Below are 25,080 nucleotides of genomic sequence, written 5' to 3'. Positions count from 1 at the left end.
AAAGTTATTAACCTCATCCCTGGCTGTTTGTTCCTGGATCCTGGAGGTCTTCGGGGGCAATGTGGCTATTACTTATGCTCACATCCGTTCATATTTGAATTCTTTCATCTTGTTCTGTTCTGTTTTGTTGGTTTTGGAGACAAGCCCTCACCATGCAGCCCAAAACTGGCTTCAAACTTGCTGAGTAGCACAGGCTTCCCCCAAACTTTCCACCTTCCTGCCTCATTCTCCAAAATTGTGGGGATGTTAGCATCCAACAGTATATTTGAACTTTTCTTGCAAATATTTATAGAGCATTCAAGAAGTATATTTTATTTAGTAATCTTCTGGAAATCAGTTGGGGGAATTTACTGCCTTGACTTTGGAGAAGGTTGTGCTATTATTTGTCTCTCAATTTTATGTTTAGCTAACAGACATTCATGATGGGAGACATCAGTATTTCCATATCAAAGTTCTACACTTGAATTCTTGGTCTCAAAAAGGAACTATGTGGGTTACAACCAAATTAATTTCAATGTGTCACTCATGGATGAAAAAAATGCTTAATATAAGTTAATGTTTAAAATTTAAATATTTCTGGGTTTGAGATGACAGTACATTATGATACATCCAGACCCCTTGTACAACACATGGCATCACAAAATTGTTTTTCAGAAAACGTGTAGTCCGTTGGCATTCTACAATTTGTAGCATGCCCTTGCTGTCACAGCCTCTTGATTTTGTTATCAAAACTAAGGTATTCCAGGAGCTGTAGAGATAACTTAGTCAGCAAAGTGCCTGGGATGCAGACAGATATATCTATGTTCAATCCTCACTACTCATGTAAAAAAAACAAAAAATCAGAAATGGTGGCCCATGCTTATAATCCCAGCACTGGAAAGTGGGGCAGTAGAATTCCCAAGGGCTTGCCAACTGGCCAGCCCAGCCTACTTAGCAAGCTCCAAGTCAGTAAGATATCCTGTCTCACAAGTAAGGAAGGATACCCAAGATTATTGTCTAGCCTTCATATACAAGCATATGGCCACATGTACAGGCAGAAACACATACATCTGTATGCACACAGAAGCACAAATGCACACACGCAATTAATAAAGACACTTTGGCTAGGAAAGTGATCTATTCATATCTGTCTTCAGTCATAAAAACAAAACATATAACTGTTGACATGTTTTTGAAAAAATCACTTGGATAATGCCTTTTTATGGATACAGTACAGATGGACTTTCTTGCACCCTTCATGTTAATGCCATCAATACTCCATAAAACAGGGCATTAGAAATAGTAAAGTCATTTAGAGGACATGTCACAGTGCCTCCTTTTTCTGTACTGAAACTACCTTAAGACCAACTCCACGCAAGTGATTGTCCAGTCCCAACAGTCAGCCCTGCAAACAAACAGGTAGCATTATAGAAAATGAATAGGTTATACTGAGGAATACATATGCCTAGACATATATGTTTATGCATGCAATAACAATTAGTAGAGTGAGTGTGAAATTAAAGGAGAGTGGGGAAGGGTACATGACATGGTTTGGAAGGAGGAAATGAAAGGGAGAAATGTAATTAAATTATAATCTCAAAATTAAAAGGAAACATTTTTTTAAAAAAGCATTAGAATGAAACCTGTCTTTAGTCTCTATGCACACACACACTAAATTAACCTTTTCTTTGGGTGTAGCTGGTGAACATCCTTCACAGGTGTGTGTGTGTGTGTGTGTGTGTGTGTGTGTGTGTGTGTGTGATAGTATTTGATCTAAGGATGTCTAAAACTGCTCAGTACATATTTGCCCAAGCACACCTTTATAGGATTCTGACTTGTGGTCTTGATACAGCCATTGAGACACCTCAAATGGATCCTGGATACTCTGAATGCTCCTGAACATTGTCGTTGAGCAAACAAATGCTAGTTATGTCTGCAAACGAGTCATGTCTATTTAAATTGAAGATGTGCCAGCTGTGTTGGCATCATTAGCACCAAACTTCTCAATTAAACCGTTGATACTATAAATATAGTGCACAACTGTCTCAAAAAATGGGCTTGCTTCAGCATTCTTGTTATGGCTCATGTCACTGGCTTCCAGAGCCACCCACCCCGTGCCACCTGCCAAGGAAGCAAACACTGGAGATCATTCCAGGGCATATGGTGTCATTGTTTCATTTAGGGAGCGACACATGCTAAGATGGCTTTCTGATCGGTTCGTCTTATCCAGTTCTTATTTTAGGGGAAGTGTTTTGTGTAGACTGCTTAAGGAGTGTTCCATGGGTGACATTTGCTTCATGGTGTTGGAAGATGTCTTTTTCAGCCCTCTTTCCATAAATATATGTGCTTCTAGGCTCTGCTGCCTGAAATAAATATAAAAGCATCTGCGGGAATGGAATATTCTGCAGCAGTTGTTCTTTTGAAGTGCTTACATAGTGGAGGGTTCTTTACTATGGAACTTGGTTCACCCTGAGAGGCCAGTTCTTCATTTCTCACACTGTAAAATTGTCTTTGTCTGATTTCAGCGAGTTTTTTTCTCTGCCCTAAAACATACAAAAATTGTTCTAAAGGGCTTGCAAGATGATTCAGAAGATAAGATACTTGCTGCCAAGCTTGACACACTGAGTTCAACCCCAATCCTCTGCATGCATAACTTGGCACATGTACACACATGGAAGAAAGAGAGAGAGAGAGAAAAGAAAGAAAGAAAGAAAGAAAGAAAGAAAGAAAGAAAGAAAGAAAGAAAGAAAGAAAGAAAGAAAGAAAGAAAGGGAATAAAAGAAAGAAATCCTGCAGGAACCTTTTGCCATTGACTCTCCAAGTTCTTGCAATTCACTGAACTGGGTAGCTTGGTCAGAGGAACTACTCAGCTTCTTGGAATTATTATTCTCTTTCCTCTTTTGCTCTTGGCCTCCCCTTCATCCAGATCCCTCTATGCTTTGTTATGGAGCAATGCTTACCACATCTTTCCAGGGAAGAGAGAACAACACAGACTGTCCTAGGGTAGCAAGGCTTCCGTGAGTATCCAAACTGCACAGGCAAGCTAGGGATGACAGGAACTCAGCAAATGAAACAAAATCTGCTGGAATGCATTCCGTTGGCTTCTGTTTCTTTGTTCAGTCATTAAAATGGGTGTTTGCCTTTCATCTGCACTGAAGCAAAATTCCTGTCTGACTCTTCCCTGGGCCAAATCGCTTGCTTTAAAATAGTCCCTTCCACCAGCATTATGGGGAACAAACTATAAGCTAAGAAATACACCATTTTATTTTCTTTTGGTTTTTTTTTGGGGGGGGTCTTTTTATTTTTTTAAATAATTTTTATTTTTTTAATATTAATCACATTATTTACTTTGTATCCCAGCCGTAGCCCCCTCCCTCATTCCTTCCCAATCCCACCCTCCCTCCATCATTTCCTCACTGACCTTTTTCCAAGTCCACTGATAGGGAAGGTCCTCCTCCCCTTCCATCTGACCCTAGCCTATCAGGTATCTTCAGGACTGGCTTCAATGTCCTCCTATGTGGCCTAGCAAGGCTGCTTCTCTCCCAGGGGGCCCTGATATATTTAGTTCTTGTGGAGCTCCCATCCTCTCCAGGTCTTAATAACTCCCTCTTATTTCATATGATTCCCTGAACTCTGCCGAAGGTTTGGTTATGAGTCTCAGCATCTACTTTTATACACTGCTAGGTAGAGTTATTCAGAGGCCCTCTATGGTAGGCTCCTGTCCTGTTTCTTGTTTTCTCCTACTTCCAATGTCCATCCCATTTGTCTTACTAAGTGAGGATTGATCATCTTACTCCAGCAACTCTTTCTTGTTTATTTTCTTAGGTGTACAGATTTTAGTATGTTTATCCTATCTTAGGATAAACCTAAGTACCCACATAAAAGTGAGTATATACCGTGTGTGTCTTTCTGCTTCTGGGATACTCTACTCAGGATGATTTTTTTCTAGATCCCACCATTTGCCTGCAAATTTCATGATTTCCATCTTTTAATTGCTGAGTAGTATTCTATTGTGTGATTACACCATTTTCTATGACATCTAGGAAACTTAAGAACCTTAGGTTAGAGAAGAGGATTCTGGATTATCAGATGCTCATGCTTTTAAAGAACCCCTTTGCATAAGCCCCAGTCAGGAATTACTAATGGGCAATATTCACTAAGACTGCCAATACAACAATTTTTCACTAACACACACATACACATACACACAAATGCAAACATAAACACAGGGAGAGACAACCCAATAGTCAGATTTGAATTTTAGATAAATATCAAGTATCTTATCTTATGTTATAAATATTATGAGATTTACTTATTCTATAAAATCTGAAATTTAAAATGTCAATAGTCATTTGCATTTTGTTTGTCCATCTAGTTTTTGATAACTGAAAATTTTGTTCCTGATGTTAGGGGTGTGGAATGCGTTTGTTTAAGAGAACAGACTGTCACCTGGGGGATGGGTGGGGCTCTGCATATATATATATATATATATATATATATATATATATATATACACATAGATATACACCCATATGTAAACGTATATGTTTATATACATATATAAACATATATATTATATATATATACATATATATATGTATATATATATCTGGATTATAATACACCTTTTGTGTTTGCACTTTTCTAACATGGTCTGGTTGTTCCTGGTTTTGTTGTGAGATCAGAGCTAAAACTTTCAACATCACTTTCTAGTTGGGTATTTTATTATCAAAACCTCAGGTCTGTTGGGGTGGCTGATGGAAATGTTATATAGGTAAAGACTAGCCATTTTTTGATCTCTGTAGCTCAGTGCCTAGGAAAATACACACAACACACACACATATAAACACATAGAGACAGAAACAGAGAAACATCAGAACATAGGATTAACCTCCTGGTTAATATTTTGTCCTGGGTCCTGGCAGTGTACCTAGCCTAGTAGAAAAGGCTAAAATCAAAAGCTAATGAATACGCTAGCATTTCTAGCACTTTCTCATGTTACTTGGTAAGGGAACAACATAACATGCGTTCTCTTTACTAAGGAAAGGTGCTCTGACTTGAGAACTAACTATTGTGTATATTGTATAATGTATCCGATTGCTCACTTTGCTCATGAGATATTTCTGTTTCTTTGCAGCAATTTGGTAAAATATTAGATGTTGAAATTATTTTTAATGAGCGAGGCTCGAAGGTAAGCAACTTGACTTAGTTGGAAATGTCTTGGCTGGTTGTGACATGTCTCTTAGGGATAAGGGGAAATAACTGCACTGTTGAGTCAGCATCTCGAGACGTGCACTGTAGGGGTTTCTTTAGAGACCGCCTCCCATTTCCTCAGTGTTGGGAAATGCATTTGGGCTCCATTTAAAATATGTAGGGGGTAATTTTTAATTGCTGGTTTAAATATATATAGATATAATTACATATCTTAAGTTGCCACAGGAAAATTACCCATGCTTAAAAAATAATGATGTTGCTACATTTTTTGTTTTTCAGTGATAATTATGTTCTTTATATTAAAAAGTGAGTTGATAGTCTCATGAGCAGGTAAATATGTGATTACTCTGTATTAATAAAGTGCAGTTCTTTTCCTGGGTTGCAGAGGAGAAAAATCTCATATACACCAACCTTTTGAACATAATTTTATTCATTAGTATGTTATAGATCTTCATTTTGTGGTATGCTATTGCTTTCAGTTTATTTTTTTACTAGGAAACCAATGTTTAAATCACTTTTTCCTAGTAGACTGACAAGTATTCATAGAAGGCCCTAAGAAAAGGTTCCAGTACCTACACAGGAAATGTAAACATTCAACTCATCCAATGTGTATGCTCTGTCCATAGCTATAGAAGTGTGGCCCGAAATATGGAGCATCAGCAGCATCCAGGATCTTATTAAAGATACACGCTGTCCATTTCCAGCCCAGACCTACTAAATCAGAAACCCTGAAGCTGGTTCCAGCCATTCACACATTACCAAACCTCCCAAGCTTGTCCTCAAAATGCCAAACATATTGTCTATCTTTCCCCCAAAGGTCAAGCCCTCACCTGAATATAGAATAGCTTTTACCCAAAAGTATTTCATCACTGTCTGTGTTGTTGTCATAAGACCTTCCTCTTTTTTATCTTTATGTACCCTGAAAAGATTCAAGAGCCTCCTGCAAACACCCCTCATATAAAATAATTGCATAAGAAGTTTCAGCATTTACTATGTAGTCACAGAGAAGGATGTTGGATGATGAAAGACAGAGTAGTCATAGAAGCCAGCTGTAGTACAACTGCCCATGGCTCACAGTCCATCACACCTATAGTCAATCAGATCCTAAGGAACCTTAAAATCTAATCTTTCTTCCATCCTTAGCCTCTGAATGTGGACATAAGAAACATCTTTGTCATATATAGAGAGATGCTGGTTTGGACTTAACAGTGCCCCTTCTATGGGCACCTTAGAACAAATAGGCATCAAGGAAGGCCCCTAAGCATCACTGGTTTTGTAGTTTATCACATGGCACCATAATGACATGACACTATAAAACAAACCTTATGATTTATTATTCCTTATAGCATCTTCCCTTTACCCATTCCCTCCTAAGTAGATCTAACATCAACCGAGTAGGACAGTGCTGATCAAATTGAAGAAATAAAATTCCAGAACTTACTTTTCCACATATAAATGACACTGTAATCTGCCAGGTGAGTGGAAAGTTATCAGTAAAAATTTGCATGTCTGCACATTCAGGGACCTGGTCATTCTTTGTCAACTTTAACTACTTTCCATTCTTGTAGTCTGATCTTTGAGCTAGGTTAAGGGGAAGAAGTTAGCTGTTTCTGTAGTGGGAACCATGGAAGTGAACATTTTTATACTTGCAGAGCAAGATGCACAGAGAAAAAGATATACTTAAGGCTAAATTTTCACGCTTGGGTTTGGTGGATCCCTGGCAAAACTGAAGAAGCTTATGTACAATGTGTCCCAACTCTTTCCTTATTCTGAAGTTCTTTATCATATCATTGCCTTATGTTTTTTTCCTTGTTGTCTATAGCTTGTTTTTAATTTCCCTTTAATTTACATCTTGTTTAGTAAGATTTTTGTCAGTTGAAGAAAGTGATTTCATTCTGTTCTGAAAGATGTTTAGGGACACCACTGCAGTATTGTTGACTATTTTCAAAGTACAACGGTGGTGCTATTTTTAGGACTTTTTCCATCATCTTGATTAGCTTGTCCCTGGTGGCTTCAGGAAAAAGAGCATTTCCGTTTTCAGCATCTACAGCCTGAACTTTGTTGGGCTTCTTTGTTTCTCTTTTCTTTTTTCTTTTTCTTTCTTCCTTTTTAGGTTAGGTACCATCTAGAAAGGCATTTGTGTGTCTCTGAGTGGGAGCACTCACTCTCTGTCTTGCAGGTAGGAGTACTAAGTGATGCCATATAACAGAATGTCCATGGGAATGCTACCTGGGGCAAGAACTTACACAAGGATAAGTTATCACATTTGGCATTTTCATAGGAAAGGGCCTTGTTTAGAGGAACATTTCCCCTTTAGCCCTCAAGAAACAGAGTCATTATTAGAATCTCATGTCCATCACTTGCTGCCTCTGTTGGCCAGGAAACCAGTAGCCCTAAAGAGCCAGAAACTCTCCTCTTGGTCCTTTATTCCCCATAGGGTACTCCCTGAGGCAGAAAGCTCAAGTGAGGATGACTCTACATATATGTGTGTGTGTACATCCATAAGCAGCATCTTAAATGCTTTAGAAATGTACAGCCTGAATTCGTTCTATATACTTGGGCACTATAGAAAAGGAACCTCTTCAAAGGGAATGACAGACTTGACCACATGCAGGGGTAATGAATAATACAGATAAATTATTTTCTTAAGAGGTTTATTTATTTTTCTTCTGAAAGGCTTTGCTTCCTGGATAAGTTAAATTTAGTTAGTCTTTATTATATTTAAGAAATGTGCAATTCGGTCTTTGATTTAGTCCATATGTATATACCCATATGGATCACCCCTTCAGGTGAACTGTTCTTGAGCAAGACAGACAGCCTTCTAGCGCTTAGCTTTTCTCGAGCATCATGAGCTACTGCCATACACTGCTGCATTCTGCCACACAAGAGTCTGTTGAAGCTCTGAGCATACAGTTGGAGGTAGGGAGGCTTCTTGGGAGAAGGAACTGAGGATGAATGAAGAAGGGTGAAAGAAAAGAAGGGAGGAAGGGAGTGGAAAAGGAGGAATCTCATAAGAGGCTGTATATGTAAAACTCACTGGAAAGATGAGAAATGTGAGGCTCTTAGTCATTGTGAATATTAATTTCTATGGCCTCTTAACATCTCTCCTGTTCTAAACATGAGTTCTCTGCATTATACACTAGAGGAGTTGAGTTTTCATTTTTAATAGAATGTGTGAATTCCTTCTTCTGGGAGCTTCAGAATCTTGATTTAAGATCAAACAAACAAACAAACAAACAAACAAACAAAAACAACCAATGAACCAAGCAACCAAACAAACAAAAAGCCAAAAAGAACAGGGTATTCACAGGAGTGCCCCCAAAGAAAATCCACCACCTAAAAATATCAGTATCAGAAAGGAAAAGTAAGTAGGATAAAGTACAGTGAGAATTTATGATTCTCTGAAAGACTTTGAGGTCAGTAAGCCATTCTCTAGGGCTCTATTTTAGGTCCTGTCCTTCATGTCCATTTGTCAACACAGACCTCTCCTCCAGGAAGCCCTCTTTTCTCATTGCTGATCACCTGTCCAAGTAGAATCTGAGAACTCAAGTCTCCCTGCAGAAGAATATCTGACCACCATCTCAACTCTGCTGCTACCTCCTTTCCTCCCTTCCTTACTTCATCCTTCCTTTTTTCCCCTTTCTGCCTTTTCCTCGTTTCTTATTTCCTTTATCCTTATTTCCCTTTTTCCTCCTCCTATTCCCTCATCCTGTCCTTTCCATTAGTGTTTTCCCTTTTAAGTTATGCAGTACTAGTAACAAAACTTAAGACATTCCAGACAAGCATTTTATCACTGAACTACACTCCAAGAGTCCCAGTGTTTTGTTTTTGAGACAGGGTCTCACTGAGTCACTAAGACAGACCTTGAAATTGTGATTTTCCTGCCCCAGCCTCACAGGTATCTAGGATAACAGGCCTGCACTGCTATGCCCGTCTCTTCATGGCCTGTCTTCTTACACTCTTCATTGTTCCACATTATCATTCCATTCACCTCTAACTGTTCAAACCAAAGGTGTTTTGTTCAGTCTAAGACAGAGATAAAAATAATCATCTTTTTAGGAATAGCAAGGTGCTGTTTCCTTGAAATGTAATCTTGACCACAGGACAAATTATCACAGCATCTTAGCTCCCACTTTTAGAGACACCAGGACCCAGGGCTTTAGACACAGAACACCTGACAGCTGAGAGGAACAGGTGACCATTTTTCTAATTCAAATAGCAATTTCCACATGGGACTTCTGATCATTTTCTGACCCAAAGAAGCCATATCATTTCTGTTCTGGATAGAAGGTAGAATTTTCCAAGCCTGCTGGACATTTAGGAGACCATTTCTATGACAAGCTCAGCTTTCAACCTAACCTTCACCAGTGTCAGCATGTCATTCAACAAGTCTTTAGAAGTCATTTCAACACCATGGAATAAGGACTATCCATGGTCTTTCCTATCGTACCTGTGCCTGTTTTCTGGAATGACACATCTTCATCTCTGCTTCATGTGCATAATGTGCATTTAAGCCAGTGGGTTTATCTTGGGTTCAAATGGCAACTAGAGAATGCGTTTCCTTAGGACAATGTTTACCTTTGTGTTCTTTGCAGTGCTTTGGTAATAGAAAGACTTCTGATCCCAATAGAAATGACAACAGCCTTTCTTTCATCCATGAGGCAGAAACTATAAATTGTCTTTTCATGCCTGAAGACAGACTATAAGTCCTTTATCTCTCTTTCTGATTCCTAAATGTCTGGCTTGGATGCTAGTAGAAAGTCTACAAGGGAGAAAGACCATGGCTCAGGCAGCTTGGACACATGTTCTTCACTGTTTTCCTTACATCTATGCACAAAACTGGAATCGTAAACTCATCCTGCCCTGCTGATGACAAGTTTCCAAAGCACCATTTTCTGTGAGTGTGGAATGAAGCGAGAGATGAGGAAAATCAAGCCATGGAATCATCTAGGTAGTTTTGTGAGGCAAAAGGATGTCTAGTCTCCACTCAGGCTTTCTGATGCGACAAATACAAAGTTAAGCTCAGGAATCAAAGTACGAATATGCTTCAGTCCTTTGCTGATGCACAGCTGAATTTGGAATCCGCTAGCCAGAAGATAGAGTTGTCAGATGAAGCAACTGTCCTCTCAAATTCTGCCCTTTGCCATCAAAGAAAACTTTGATCCTCCCTTACCCAAACTAGAATACTCCTAGCAAATATTTTTTATGTACCCAGATTAGGTAGGTACCATGTGCAAAGCTTTGGTGGAATATGTCATTGTATATTAATTGGATCACTGAGGCATGTCCTACTTACAACTTCTCACTCTGGGAAAAGCAATGCAAAGTCATTCAGTTGAAGTAAATGCATCTGATCTTTTTCTGTGTCTGATATTGACAAATATCCATTTCCTGGTACTGGAACACATGCACAGCTCATACCCTCCACAGACAAGCCCAGTTTTAGTGTCCTCTAGCTAGTGCACCCAGCAACCCTTCTCCAAATATTCCTCAATTATGAGGTCATTATAGGTACCAACTATAAGAGTGAGGGTTCTGTCAGATGGCCACTACCATTCTACACGTATAATTATTGCACATTTGATTTGTAAAGCTGAATGTCATCCATGAGGATGAAGCAAGAGTCTTCACTGTGTATGAGGTTTATTCTGTGCTGTTTGATAGTTCCCACACAGTGAAAAATTGCTCCCAACTTACAGCAGTGTGGACCTAATATACCCAAATTATTTCAAAGGTTGGTGTATATATTTATAAATAAAATGTACAATTAAGTTTAAGGATTTTAGAAGTAGTAGTTCAGTTTCTCTATACTCATTACAAGAACAGTGCCAGTGAGGAATAATGGTGGATTTTTACAATATAAATTAGTGGGGTTGGTGTTAGGGGCTGAGATATTAAAAAGCAAAAACTGTACTTGAGATGAAAAAAGGGCATGCTTGTCATTCACCAGTCAAAAGGAAGGGCTTGGTGCTACACAGATTACCTCTATCTGGGAAATGTCTTAATATTACTACTTGTTGATAAAGCAAATGACTACCAGCCTAGTGCCTTAGAACTTTGTTTTCTGGTTAATAAAATAATGAAAAAGGTCAAATTCCAAAGTCTTTTATTATTTGGGGAGGGGAGGGGGACTGCAAAGTACAAATGTAGAATGGTACTTGCTTATCTACATTGCTAACCAACAAAAAGTTTATTTCTATTCATTTCATGTGATTTTTGTTTTGTTCATTAGAACCACAAGATCAAGATTTATTATTTAAAAAAAAAAAGGTCTTTCCTTTTTTTTTAGGCTTGTTACTTTTGTTTTTGAGAAGCAAAGGCTGTACAGTTGACAGAAATGAATAACCCTAAAATTGCATGAAGAAGAACTGTTCTTAAATCCACGCAGCATGACTCCTTAGGCAATGTGACAGGACTTGAGCATTCACTGTTGAATTCTGTGCACATGTTTTATTTTGTTTTATTTTTAATTTGCATGTCAAGAAACTGGTTCCCTTTCTTTTTCCTCGTTATTTCATTTATTCTCTGTGAAGAACTGTACATTTATTTTGATCTCATTTTTTTTTTGGTTGATTTCTTTTCTTCTGTAGTGATGTTTAGAAAGGTATTTTTTGTTTGTTGGTTTGGTTTTCGTTTTCATATCCATCTTTAATTCTTTAGGGGTTCCAGCTAACGGGTGACAGGAAAAAAATCTCGTTCACATTTGTTGCTTAATGACTGCACATCGTAGTGTTCTTATAATTTCTCTAATTTGCATGTTACAGAACTGAAGCCAGAACAAGAAATAGCAATGAAAGCAAGAGAACTTTACCAAGTGGTCGTTGACTGAAATAATAATATGCATGTTGTTCTCCTTCTCCCTCCTGCATGCAGGGATTTGGTTTCGTAACTTTCGAAAATAGTGCGGATGCGGACAGGGCGAGGGAGAAATTGCACGGTACCGTGGTAGAGGGCCGTAAAATCGAGGTGCATGTCCAAAATATTTTCCTTTTCCTCTTTTTTTATAAATGTCTGCTTCACGCTCATTCGTCCTTTCAGGTGCATCATTGGTGTCTCGTGTGTGACCCTACTCCCTTCTCATTGTTTATATATATTTATATATCTATATATATTTATATATAAAAAGGAAAACTGGCCTTACTTTTTCGTTAAATTTTACTTTACATTATTCTTTATATATTGCTTGAGAGTAGATGGCAAAAAGTGAGATGAAAGGAAGGTTAATATGAAAGGTTCTGTTTCTTTGTTTCAGTTTATTTTCCATGTTTTATGAACAACGGGTGCCGTAGGATCCAAAGAGGACACAGTATTCAAACGAAACCAAATATAGCAAGATTTGTTTTGTTTTGTTTCTTTTTCAGTCCACTTTAGGGTTGAAGAGGGATCCACAGTGGTTTGCAAATTAGACCAAATTTCAAAGGCAATATCATTCAAAATATTAAAACTGAAAAATGAGAGGCACTTGTCATTAAATCTTTCACTTAAAAACAAAAGGCAGCTTGAATTTTTACATTCTTCTGATTAGACATTAAATAAGCAATCAGGATTTCTCATTTCAGTACATGGCCCCTTGATTGGAAATACAGACCCCACATTCTGCATTCAGTACTTGCCCTTTGTGCCACTGGCTTCCTCTTCAACACAGTCAAAGGGTCATATTTGTTAAAGCTTAAAAAGAAAAAAAAATTACCAGTTAAAAATGCTTTAGTCTTTGGAGTAAGATGTTGCATATTTTGCCTTTTTATTTTCCCCCCCTCGACGGTAACGCTTAGGCCCCTCACCAAACTCTCAGTAACCATGGTAACTGTATACAAACCCATGCTGGCGATGGTGGTGAATGGTAAGTGATGAAGTCCATCTGCCGCTTCACGTATTTAGTGCTGATATATCTCTATACATATCTCTCTACCACGTGAATTTTTTTGACTTGTTGTATTAAGTTTTCTTGACGCTCTATTTTTTTGGGTCTTTGGTACGCCTGTAATTGAGTGTACGTTCTAAGCTAGCCTGGGAGGCTCTGACTGGACTGAGTTATGACCAGTGCACATCTTACTCAGATTGTTAACTCCATATTGTGTTACACAATGCACCCTCTCCTTTATCCTTTTGTTAGCTGTGACTTTAAAGCTTGAATGACTCGTTAATTCCTGCAATGTAAAAGGCTCTTGTTCCGAGTGTTGAATGCTAGATGTTGCTTCCCGGTGGTTCCCCTCCCGAAGTGTTGCACACGGCTTAAACTTGTCTGTCCCTTTCTTTGACATTTATGTCCCTTGTACTTTGTCTCCTCCCTCTTCTCCACTGCATGCCCCTTTCATATTAACTTTATTTTCTGTTTAAAAACCTATCTCCTGTTTCTGTGTTACCATGGAGCACACGCATGCTTTTAAATCTTCAATTATGCAGTATCTTTTAATTTGCTTTTACTGTCTCTTTATTAAACTTTTAAATGAGATGACATTGCTTTATTGAAATGATTCATAAGTTAAATTGGTTATGAAGTAAATGTAATTATAAAAATGTATGATTTTTGGGTTATGCACCTATTGCCATTTGTAAATTAAAATGCATTTTAGTTTTTGTTTAAGTTTTTGTGTTTTGGTTTTGATTTTAATAAGTAGTCACAGTCATAATGCATGCAACTAATTGGACCATGCGCTGGCCTTGGCATCCCAACTCACTGGAGTTTTCTGTGTGTAGGTGAATAATGCGACAGCACGTGTAATGACTAATAAGAAGACCGTCAACCCCTACACCAATGGTGAGTCCACACTGCCTGTCACCAGACCTCTTCTCTGCCCATCAGTCCACAAATTTCTTTAACCAGGGAATTGCTTTCTTTCTTTTTTTTTTATTCTTTGAACATTTTATGCATGTATACACTACATTTTTATCATATGCGCTCTTACCTGCCCCATCCAGTTCTCCCTGAATCCCCATATCTCCCACCCAACCTCATGTCTTTCTTCTTTATTTATCTTTTTATTTCTTTTTTCTTTTAATTTAACAAACTGATTCCAGTTAGTGTCGTGTAGGAAAATCCACTGTAGTCTTTTTTTTAAAATTTTTTATTAATTACACTTGATTCATTTTGTATCCTCCCATAAGCCCCTCCCTCTTCCCCTCCTGATCCCACCCTCCCTCCCCTTTCTGCATGCATGCCCCTCCCCAAATCCACTGATAGGGGAGGTTCTCCTCTTAAGGAACCTATCAGTGGTCAAATTTCTAAAGAGAAGAGACCCTCCCAGTCCAGATTACCAACAGCTCCTCCCTCCGCTAGGGCTAGGACCAGTCTATCCTGGAATTTATTTTAACTGTGCGGGCCTTGGGCAGGTAATGACAGCGGTTGTGATTTCATGTATACCATGTGCCACATTGGCCCGACATGGTTCCTGTCTCATTGCTGACCGGCTACAGTGAACTACCCCAGAGAAGATTTTCCCAGCAAAGCAAATACAGTTTTTCAGTTCAGGCAGCCCATCTCTCTAGAGTGACTCCCCCGGCTCCAGGACCTGATTTGCATCATTTAATTTCTTGTAATGATAGCAAATTAAGGAGCAGATGAAACTTTTATTTGTTTGTTTGTAATCCACATATCCTTAAGAATTTTTACTGTTGAAAGTGTAGTTACAGAATTTGGCTCTAGCTTTCAGACTTCTTGGAATTTTGAGGAAGCTGATGGCTGAGCTCCATGGAAAAGTGGCTGAGTGAGTGGGTTATTCTTTCCCATGGAGATATTCCTGAGCACCGTGGGTCAGGTGAGTCCAGGGATGCATACTGCAGACCCATTTAGGACAAAGAATTTCTGTGATTACCAGAAATATTTCCCAGGAGCTATCATTAAAAAGAACTAACTGGGTGCAGCAGCCTATGACTGTAATCCCAGCACTCTGGGAGGCAGAGGCAGGCAGATCTCTGAGAATTTGAGGCCAGCTTGTTCTACAAGCAAGTCTAGGACAGCCAAGGCTACACAGAGAAACTCTGCCTTGAAAAACCATGTAGCCCATGGCAGTTCAGGGTCCAAGTGGGATCCATAGTAATAGGAACAGGGACTGTCTCTGACATGAACTGATTGGCCTGCTCTTTGATTACCTCCCCCTGAAGGGGAAGCAGCATTACCAGACCACAGAAGAAGACAATGCAGCTACTCCTGATGAGGCCTAATTGACTAGGATCAGAAGGAAGGAAAAGAAGACCTCCCTAATCATTGGACTTGGGGAGGAGCATGCGTGCAGAGGGGGGGAGGAAGGGAGGGATTGGGACAGGAGGAGGGAGGGAATCATAAGGGGGATACAAAGTGAATAAAGTGTAATTAATAAAGAATTTAAAAAATAATAAAACACACACACACACACACACACACAAACTGAATAAAGAACTGACATGCCGCTGTGGATGTAGTAGGTGCTTCCCAAGCATGCCTGAGACTCTGGGTTCAATTCCTACCATCACCAGAAAAATGTGCTTTTATATGAATGTGCATTTATATGAAGAGTTATTAAATATGTTCCCACAGTTTGATTCATTACTCCTTTCCAAAATAAGCATCTGTTAAGGTATAAGATGGGAAAGTTCTGATTTTATGCTAATTAGCAAGAGAGATGACTCAGCGGGTGACAGAGATGAGTTCAGATCCCAACACCCACGTACAAGCCAGGCCTGAATACACGACTGCTTGTAAAGACAGCTCTGTGGGGAGTGGAGGCAGGAGGATCAATGCAGCTGGCTGGCTACCAGGCTCAATGAGACATCCTGTCTCAGAAAGGAAAAAAATAACAATAATAACAAAACCATAGACCCATCCAAAGACAAAAGTTCACCTCAGGATTCTTAACGTGTGTAAATGTATAATACTCATGTACATATATACACCTTAGATAAAAAATAAATAGAAGTGATCCAGTAAGTTAAAGTTTAAGAATTTGATAGACTATTACCCCCATTAAAATGAGCAGTGTAAGGTAACCATGGAATTATAGTAAGAAAAAAAAAAAAAAACCCTGAATAATGAAACCCATGTCTACACTCTGATTTCAGCTGATGTCAGTACTTCTACCAAAATGGTAATGCTGTGTTGAATAGCAATTCAGATCATATTTTTCTTTGGTTTATAGGTTTAAAAATAATGTAATTTTATTATACACAACAGGAAAATGCATGAAAGTTCTATTTTTAAAGTTTTAATTATACATGAAACATTGGCTTATTTTAAGGAAGAAAACAACCAAGGAGGAAACACAGTGAGAAATGTTTTGGCTAGCAGTCTTGCCAGCCTGGTTTCCTCCCTTCCTTTAGAGGAGGCCACAGATCCAGACTGCTGTCTATAATGCATTTTGCATTGTCAGACATAGACATTTATAGACACATAGCTCTGTGTGTACAGCATTCGGTGTGATCTACATGCTCCTAACACAAACAGAATGTGACATGCATAACTTTTAACCAGCTATTATGAATCAGTTCAGACCTCTTTAGATACTGATCCATACATATAGAACTATTTCTTTCTCATGGCTATGTAGTATTCCACAGGTTGATTCAGGTCTCTAGTGTTTACTGACATGTCATTATTTTTGTTTCTATTTGGTACTATTAGAAACATATTAGCATTTTACAGTTTTTCTTTTATCTTTTCTTCTGGTGGCAAGCAATTTGACTATGTCAATGTGTTTTCACGTTCAAAAGTACAGCTATTAAGCAAGTATATATCCTTAATGTAACATGGAAAGGACCAGAAGAATAATTTATTCTGCCGTCCAGTTTGCCCAGCCTCAGCAACTGAGGACATGCCCTTGAACTGTATAAGTAGTTCCGAGTGCCCAACACCTCTGAAGAACATGTCTATAAGGATTTTCAGTTTGGGTAAAATCCGTAGCTCTGCAACTAGGTGTTCATTGCCATCCATACAAATATTGTACATTCAAAACTTCATGGCATAGCTAGTTTGTGTATATGTGTGTTGCACATTTGTAGGTGTACTTGCATGCCCTGTGAAAGTGTATTCAGTGAAAAAACAAACAGACTAAAGAGAGAGAGAATGGGGGGATGGCTCAATGAGTAAATCACCTGAGAATAGGGCTGGGTGTAGATTTGCAGCACACACATAGATATCAAATGGCTGTTTGTCTTTAGTGTTCACAGTTGAGATATGGGAAGATGGGAGATTCTTGGAGCAAGCTGGACAGTTAGACATGGTGAATCACAGACCTTGGTGAGAGACCTTCCTTATCAACTAAAGTGAAGAGGACAAAGGACATCAACCTCTGGCCTCCATATGTATAACCTGAAAACACACACACATGTCCACATGTATACAAATACGCAAATATATTCACATGCACACACTATATATATACATACATACAAATGTAAAACAATGAAATCAAATATAATTCTATAAGCCCTATAATGTGTATACATACGTGTTTTAAAGGAAGAATTCTTGATCAAGTACATTCCCAAGGAATGACAACCAACTCATATAGAAATTTTAAGCACAATTCAAAGCCCAATTAAAACAGCTGGTACCTTTGTAGCACTGTGAGTTACGTATTATATGAGTGGCTTCAAAGACTGTACAATGAAGGCCCAGAAAGACAACAGCATCACCATTATTTTAAAGAGTCCCAAACAGAAGACATATACGAAGTAAATGTAGCCTTTTCTTTTGTGTACGAAATATTACTGCGATAACTAGAATGTTCTACAAATTATAATAGAATACAATTTGGGGAAATAAAGGCCCTCAAAATCTTTAAGAGGGTGTTGGTTTTGGGAGACTTTATATTAGTGAACTTTTCATCATTGTGACAAACGCCTGACATAAAGATGAAAGGTCCATTTTAACTGAGAATTTCGAAGGCTACCTGCCTGAGCCCACGACTCTGTGGGCACTGACCTATAGTGAGACAAAGCATCACGATGGTGGGGAATGTTGCAGAGACCATTCTCCTTATGACAAACAGGAAGCTGAGACGTGGGCTGGACCCAAAAGCTTCGGAGGCATACTCCTTGAGGTCAACTTCTAAAAAGCCTGCACTTCTTCCTTTCCCCTCCTCCCTCAAATGCCAGCATGAAATAAGTCTGTCAGGATTGTTAGATATTAACTATGTCTAGTCTAATTACTTCCCAACCTCCTCAGCCAATAAGTGGGCCCTTGATACATAAACTTCTGGGCTGCATTTTGTATTCCAACCATCACAGGGAATATGTGAATACCTATGCAGCCATATTAAAATAAGATAATAATAATTTTGAGGTTTACTCTTTAGCTGCATGACTTATAAACCATAAAAATAATGCTTTTTCCAAAATTATAAGTTATCAAACTTCGAAGCTCATTTTCAAGTGTTATAATAAAAAATAGTTGTCAATGCCATATTTCTGAATTCCTTCAGTAATATATCCAACTGAAGTTTCAACAACTTTGGGGTCTCCGTGATGCCTGAGACTGGTCCTAATGCAATAAAAACTTGTAGGAGAGTGTGCAGGAGGATCTGTAGTGGAAGATTGTGGCTATTATCAGTGTGGAGGATGGAGGAGGTATGCCCATGGTGTTCTAATATAGCTGTACTCTGGAAGACAATAAAAGGACATACAGAAGCTTTGCAAATTCCAAATCTGTCAGGAAGCTCCTCAAAAGAGGGAATTAGACTTTCTCTTTTCCTGTTTCTCCCAAAAGCATGTCTGGGTATAGAGATTGGAAAGGTGTGAGAGGGTACTCTATACTCATTGGATAACAAATTGAGAACTGGATTTGGAGGGATTTCCTGAAAGTTGGCAAAGCATGGCTATTAGATGAGATTCTTGATTTCTTGCAAATTTTTTAAAAGGCTAGAATTGGGCAAAAATACCCAAGACCATGGGAATAGATACTTTGCTTCCGGTGTGTGCTCTGCTTGTGACTGCTGACATGTATCTAAACTATTCGGATTCTCCTGACATGGTTTTGCTCTTTGGGAGCTGGACATACATTGCAACCAACACCTCAAGTGACTGAGATAGTCATAGAAAGGAAAGTACTGTCGTGGTACAAGGTAGAGACGTCCTCGATTTGACTCTTTGTAGATCAACAGTATTTGATTACAGGAAGCCTCAGTCTGAAGTGGACACCAAAGAGTCAGATGCTTAATGGAGATGAGCAAGGGAAGCAAAAATAACAACAACAACAAAACAACCCAAACAATCTGAGAAACTCAGTCTTGCTTTTTCAATGCTTGGGATATTTGTTTGTTTGTTTCCTTTAAAATTTTGTTTATTGGTTGACAGTATCATACATGTATTTGATTCATTCTGGTCACACTCATTCTATTTCCTCTTCTAGCCTTGCTCTACCTCACCCTACTACCTAGACCCCATCTGTCCCACTTCCTTGCTCTTTTGTTGTCAGCTTGGTTTTGTTTTGGGCCACACTGGTTGACCATAAGCAAGGACACTTGTATGGGTATGAGTGTGGAGATGCTCACTGGAGCCAGAGTAACTTTAACAGTGGCATCAGCAAACGAAGACAATGGTTTCCTCAGGCTGCTGTAGGCTTCCCTGCAAAGATGGACCCCACGAATACCATCCTACTTTTGGTTGAATGTTTAGAGGCTTGTGCTTAGTCGGGCCCTTGCTATCGCAGGTTCATGAGTGCCACAGCCATGTCAGCATGTCACAGCCCTTATCTTCGAGTTTGCTTTCATTCTAATCTACCTCTACCACTGAACTCTATCCCCAGCTTGATTAGCACTTTTTGTTTTGATATAGAGTCTTACTTGAGTTGCTCAGCCTGGCTGGCCTTGAACTCACTCTGAAATCATCATAGGCTTTGAACTTGAGATTTTCCTGCATCAGGCTCTCAGACATCTAGGATGACAGGCCTGGCTGAAACTCAGTCTAAAACATTTATCTTCTGTTTGTTTACTGAAGGTTTTTCTTTGAGCATAGAAAATGGTCTAGTTTAACAACAAACAGTCACAGTAAGGAGCTTTGGCTGACTGTTATTGTCTAGGTTGTCATAGATCTTAGCCTCTGGTTACCTATAATAAAGCTATGTGAAGGGATTCCTAGCATAAAGTTTCCATTTCTTACAGTGTTTTGCGAGAACCAGAAATCCTAAACATCAGGTGAAATCTATATGTTGGCTATAAATACATGTTGCTAAACTAACAAACAAACAAAAAAGCAGCTCAAATGACGATACAACACATGTTCCCAGTATATGAATAACTGTTGTGTTTATCATTTGGATATTGCCTCCTGCTCTATTTAATCTATGAAGTCTCTGTCTAGAATGTATGCAGGTTATTTTCTAAGGTTTATTACATTCATTATAGCAAGGCTTGTACACCAGGGATCTTGTCCGGTGTTTTTCTAAAGCAGGCTAGCACATCACCCTGGACAAGCTACATTTCAGAAAGGCAGGGAGTCTGGTTTGGTGCAACTCCCGAAGGTCCAGCTCAGAGGGGTAAAGCTGCACGTGCCTGCCTGGGCTTTGCTCCACTGAATTGCTGGATGGAATCCTGGGGGGCTGGGAGTAGTAGGCTTTATCTGCTTCTCTCTGTTTTGTAAGCCTCATTGTTCAGCTTAATGTCCCTGATGAAAATCTCAGAGTTTGTGAAGCCTAGGGACATATACAAACTGTCTCAGAAATTAAAATTGTCATTATTTTGTCTGTCTTCCTGACAGTACAAGCTTGTGTTTCTAGCAAGGTTATCCCAAGGGTCTTTTCCAGGTACTAGAAGGAGCCACAGAAAGGATAAGTCCATTTGTGTGTGATTTGCATGCATTTCCATACGTCTCCTTGACGTCTTGAGTCTGAGCAATTCTGCACAGAGGTGACTTTCTTTTTTTTTAATTTTTAAATAATTTTATACATTCACTTGTATCCCAGCTGGAGCCCATTCCCTTTTTCCCTCCCATTCCTCTCCTCCCTCCCTCATCTCCTCCCTGCTCCTTTCCAAGTCCACTGAGAGTGGGTGTCCTCCTCTCCTTCCGACTGGCCCCAGTTTATCAGGTATCTTCAGTATGGTTACAATGTCCTTATCTGTGGCCTAGTCAGGCTGCTCCTCCATCAGGGGAGAGGGGAAGTTCATGAGTTCATGTCAGAAACAATTCCTGTCCCCCTTACTAGGGAACCCACTTGGATACTGAGCTACCATGGGCTATGTCTGAGCAGGGGTTGTAGGTTATATCCATGCATGGTCCTTGATTGGATAAACAGTCATATAGAAGACCCCTGTGCTCAGATATATTTGGACCTTGTGGGGCTCCCTGTCCCCTCTAGGATATACTAATTCCTCCTTCCTTTGTATGATTCCATACACTCTGCCGAAGGCTTGGTTATGGGTCGCAGCATCTGCTTTGATATACTACTAGGTAGAGTCTTTCAGGTGCCTTCGGTGGTAGGCTACTGTCCTGTTTCTTGTTTTCTCCTAGTTCCAGTGTCCATCCCCTTTGTCCTTCTAGATGGGGATTGATCATCTTACCCCTGGACCTCTTTCTTGTTTATTTTCTTTAGGTGAACATATTTTAGTATGTTTATCCTATCTTATAGGTCTATATAAGTGAGTATATACCATGTATGTCTTTCTGCTTCTGGGATACCTCGCTCAGGATGATCTTTTCTAGATCCCACCATTTGCCTGCAAAATTCATAATTTCCTTGTTTTTAATTGCTGAGTAGTATTCCATTGTGTAGAAGTACCACAATTTCTGTATCCATTCCTCCATTGATGGACATGTGGGTTGTTTCCAGGTTCTGGCTATTACGAACAAGACTGCTACAAACATGGTTGAGCAAATGTCCTTGTTGTGTACTTGAACATCTTTTGGATATATGCCTAGGAGTTGTATAGCTGGATCTTGAGGTAGCACTATTTCTAGTTGTCTGAGAAAGCGCCAGATTGATTTCCATAGCGGTTGTACCAGTTGACATTCCCACCAGCAATGAAGGAGGGTTCCCCTTTCTCCACAGCCTCTCCAGCATGCATTATCTCTTGAGTTTTTTTATCTTAGCCATTCTGATGGGTGTAAGGTAAAATTTCAAGGGTAATTCTGGTTGCCATCATTGGAAGATGGCAGTCCTTAACAGGTCCTTCATTGTATGTAGAACATTTGTCATCTGGAGGGCCTAAGGAGACCAAATCCTAGCCAGAAGGAAATGAAGACCATTCATAGAAAGCTCTTTGTGCTTTCTGTTTCTTTAGACTAAGACCAAGTCTATAATTATGGAATATTTAGTAATTGTCAAATGCTGTTAAGTGCCTAGGTCTCAAGCTTCACAATGTCTTTGCCCGGCTTTAATTCTAATATGGCAGAATGATAGAGAAAACAAGAATAAAAAGAAGGAAAGAAAGGGGAAGAAAAGAGAAAATAGATTTAGAGAGTTAGCAGCAATGCAGAAAGTGTAACTGGGAAATGAATCAGTGAGTACCCACCTATAAGAGCAAGCAGGAGAGTGACATTGGATATCATGTTTTGTAAAGGAATTGAAGATCCAGAAAATATGTGGATACTTCAGAAAGAGTTGGGAGGAGTTCTCCAAGCAAGGCCAGCAAATATCTGGATTGTTCAATTAGCCTGGGTGGTTTTCAGATAAAAAAAAGAACAACACCTGCTCTTGAAGAGATGGGGACAGTTGTGCAAAGTGAATGGGCTTTAGTTAGAGTGTGCAGTCTTCTAGTCCAAGGCAGGAATTTTGTGCTTATCCTAAGTCTAGAAGGAAGTTCTGAGGAGGAACAGAGCAGACAGTTGGTTTTGTATGTAACTCTTTAGCCATTGTTCATAAATGAAGAGGAAGGAATAAATGGTGTCTTTTATTTAAACTTTTTAACATTATTGGTTTTTAAATGTGTGTGTGAGAGAGAGAGTTGCATTCATTTGTGTGTTGTGCATGTGAGTTTGGGTGTGTCGGTAAGTGCATGAGAGTACGGATGCTTGTAGAGGTCAGAAGAGGGTTAAGAGCTCCTTAGAGCTGGAGATATAGGAGGCTGTGAGCTGCTAACATGGGTGCTGGGAACTGAGTTTCATTACTCTGCAAGAGCAATATACAGAACTCTCTCTCCAGCCCCAAGGGTGGTTTTTAATTACTGCTATTGCTTCACTTTGCTTTGATATGACTCCTGTCTGGAAAGAAATAGATTGTAAAGAAGGAAAGCACTCTCCCAAATTTAATGAAGTATTTTTTAATGGATTTCATATGAGATGAAGATAAGGTAGCAACTACTGAGCAAAATTTTGGGTGACCTGATTATTAAAAGTGCTATTGGCTAAAGGGAAAGACTAGATGCGAATCAAGTTTCAGGGGAAAAGGGAGAGCTGAAGGTGATAGCCAATGCAAGCACAAGATTGGAAAAGGTAGTCAAGCCCTCTGTCTGGATGTGGGCAGCCTTGTTTAAAAGAAAGAGAGAGAAGAAGAAATACGTCACAGTCATTGAGGCCTAAGGATGACAAGCAGGCTTTCATGTTGCAGATGGCTTATATACCTTAAGGACCAAGAACTAGCATCCCCCTGCCTTTAGCTAGACCAACTTCCCAAAGGCTATTCAGTCTCTTAACGCAGTACCACCTGGTAGAAAAACAGATGCTGAAACACACAAGCCCACAGGGAACGCGTTTCATCTAAACCGCAGCAGCATTTAAAAACTAGCCGTTTCTATTTCTCAGGTCTGTTTATTGAAAGGTACTCAGCCCTTGGTCTGAGAAACGAGGGTGCACAGGGCGGGTCATGTGTAAGAAAACGCTTACCTGGTGAACATGAAGCGCTAAATCTCACCTCCAGCGTGTCAGAACCTGTGACGCTGCATAAACCAGCAAATGCGGTATTCTAGGGAAGAAGGCACAAACAGCGCACTTTCAAAGCCATCCTAAGTTACATAATGAGTTCAAGTCCAGCCTGGGGAACATACGACTTCTAGGCTACATAAGACCTTGTCTCAAAAGCAACTCTGGTGCTCTAATTTCCACAGAGATTTACTAAGAATACTAGAGCTGATCACAAGCTCTGAGGCATTCACATTCATTCCTATGTTGAATAAAAAAAATCCAAAAGGTCCATAATGTGCTTTCCAGTTTATGGCTTTTCTTATGCACTCTCTTTTTGACAGAATATTTCTAAGAAACCAGAGTTCATATTTAAGGCATCTTCCCACCAATAACATTTAGAAAACCAGAGAACACTGTTAATGTCATAGACAGGTGATTTGAAAGTTACCTTTGATATTTAGCACCAACTCAGGTGTTTATGCCTCCCAAATGCATCAGAATGTATTCCACACCGGATCTGTAGGGGATAAACTACCATCGTCTGTCCTTCACAAAGCACACACTAGAGAATTGGAATTCTCTGCTATCTAGAGGTCATAATCAGGAGGAGTAATGGTCACAGTATGTTTCCTCAGAGAGTTCTGCTTATGCAAGCTTTTGCATATCTGTGACTTCAGCCCAAGGCACCACATGATGGATTATGTAGCAATGTTATATAAAATAAGACAAAAATTGAACTTATGACAGTGGACTGACTTGCTGGTGCAGCTGAGAATGAATCCTGTCTTTTTCCCGAGGTTCACCTGGAGCCGGTCAGTGGTTTTCCATTCCGTTCACTCACACCAGCAGAAAACCAAAAAACAGACTCCAGAGTTTGTAGGCGACACTGTGCATGCTCCCCTTACATAGACTTGACATTTTCAAATGTGAAAAAGGCACACCATCTTGGTTGGTTTTCACTGTGGTTACCTGAAAGATAGAAGTTCTTGACTCAAATGTGATGTAATCCTTCTGTGCTTATTTTAAGGCTGGAAATTAAATCCAGTTGTGGGTGCGGTCTACAGCCCCGACTTCTATGCAGGTAAGGAACTTTGCTTTGCACGCCAATGTGTTGCTTGGTCTTCTCTAAATGTGCTTTGCCTG

The 25,080-nt window shown here is 39.4% G+C and overlaps 1 protein-coding gene across 1 annotated transcript in view; it reads left to right on the top strand.

Annotated features, from left to right (window-relative positions):
• The window catches only part of Rbfox1 (RNA binding fox-1 homolog 1), a 2,133,674-nt gene that overhangs the window by 2,033,820 nt on the left and 74,774 nt on the right, over positions 1 to 25,080 (top strand). Inside the window, exons 9-12 of the mRNA XM_055604373.1 lie at positions 5,117 to 5,170; positions 12,067 to 12,159; positions 13,891 to 13,951; positions 24,965 to 25,018. Of these exons, the coding sequence (XP_055460348.1) occupies positions 5,117 to 5,170; positions 12,067 to 12,159; positions 13,891 to 13,951; positions 24,965 to 25,018 (262 nt within the window). The remainder of the gene's footprint in view (positions 1 to 5,116; positions 5,171 to 12,066; positions 12,160 to 13,890; positions 13,952 to 24,964; positions 25,019 to 25,080) is intronic.

The sequence above is a fragment of the Psammomys obesus genome, unplaced genomic scaffold, assembly GCF_907164565.1.
Source record: "Psammomys obesus unplaced genomic scaffold, mPsaObe1.curated_primary_1811, whole genome shotgun sequence".
NCBI lineage: Eukaryota > Metazoa > Chordata > Mammalia > Rodentia > Muridae > Psammomys > Psammomys obesus.
Note: the sequence above shows the minus strand (reverse complement) of the source record. Positions and strands in the feature narration are given on the sequence as shown.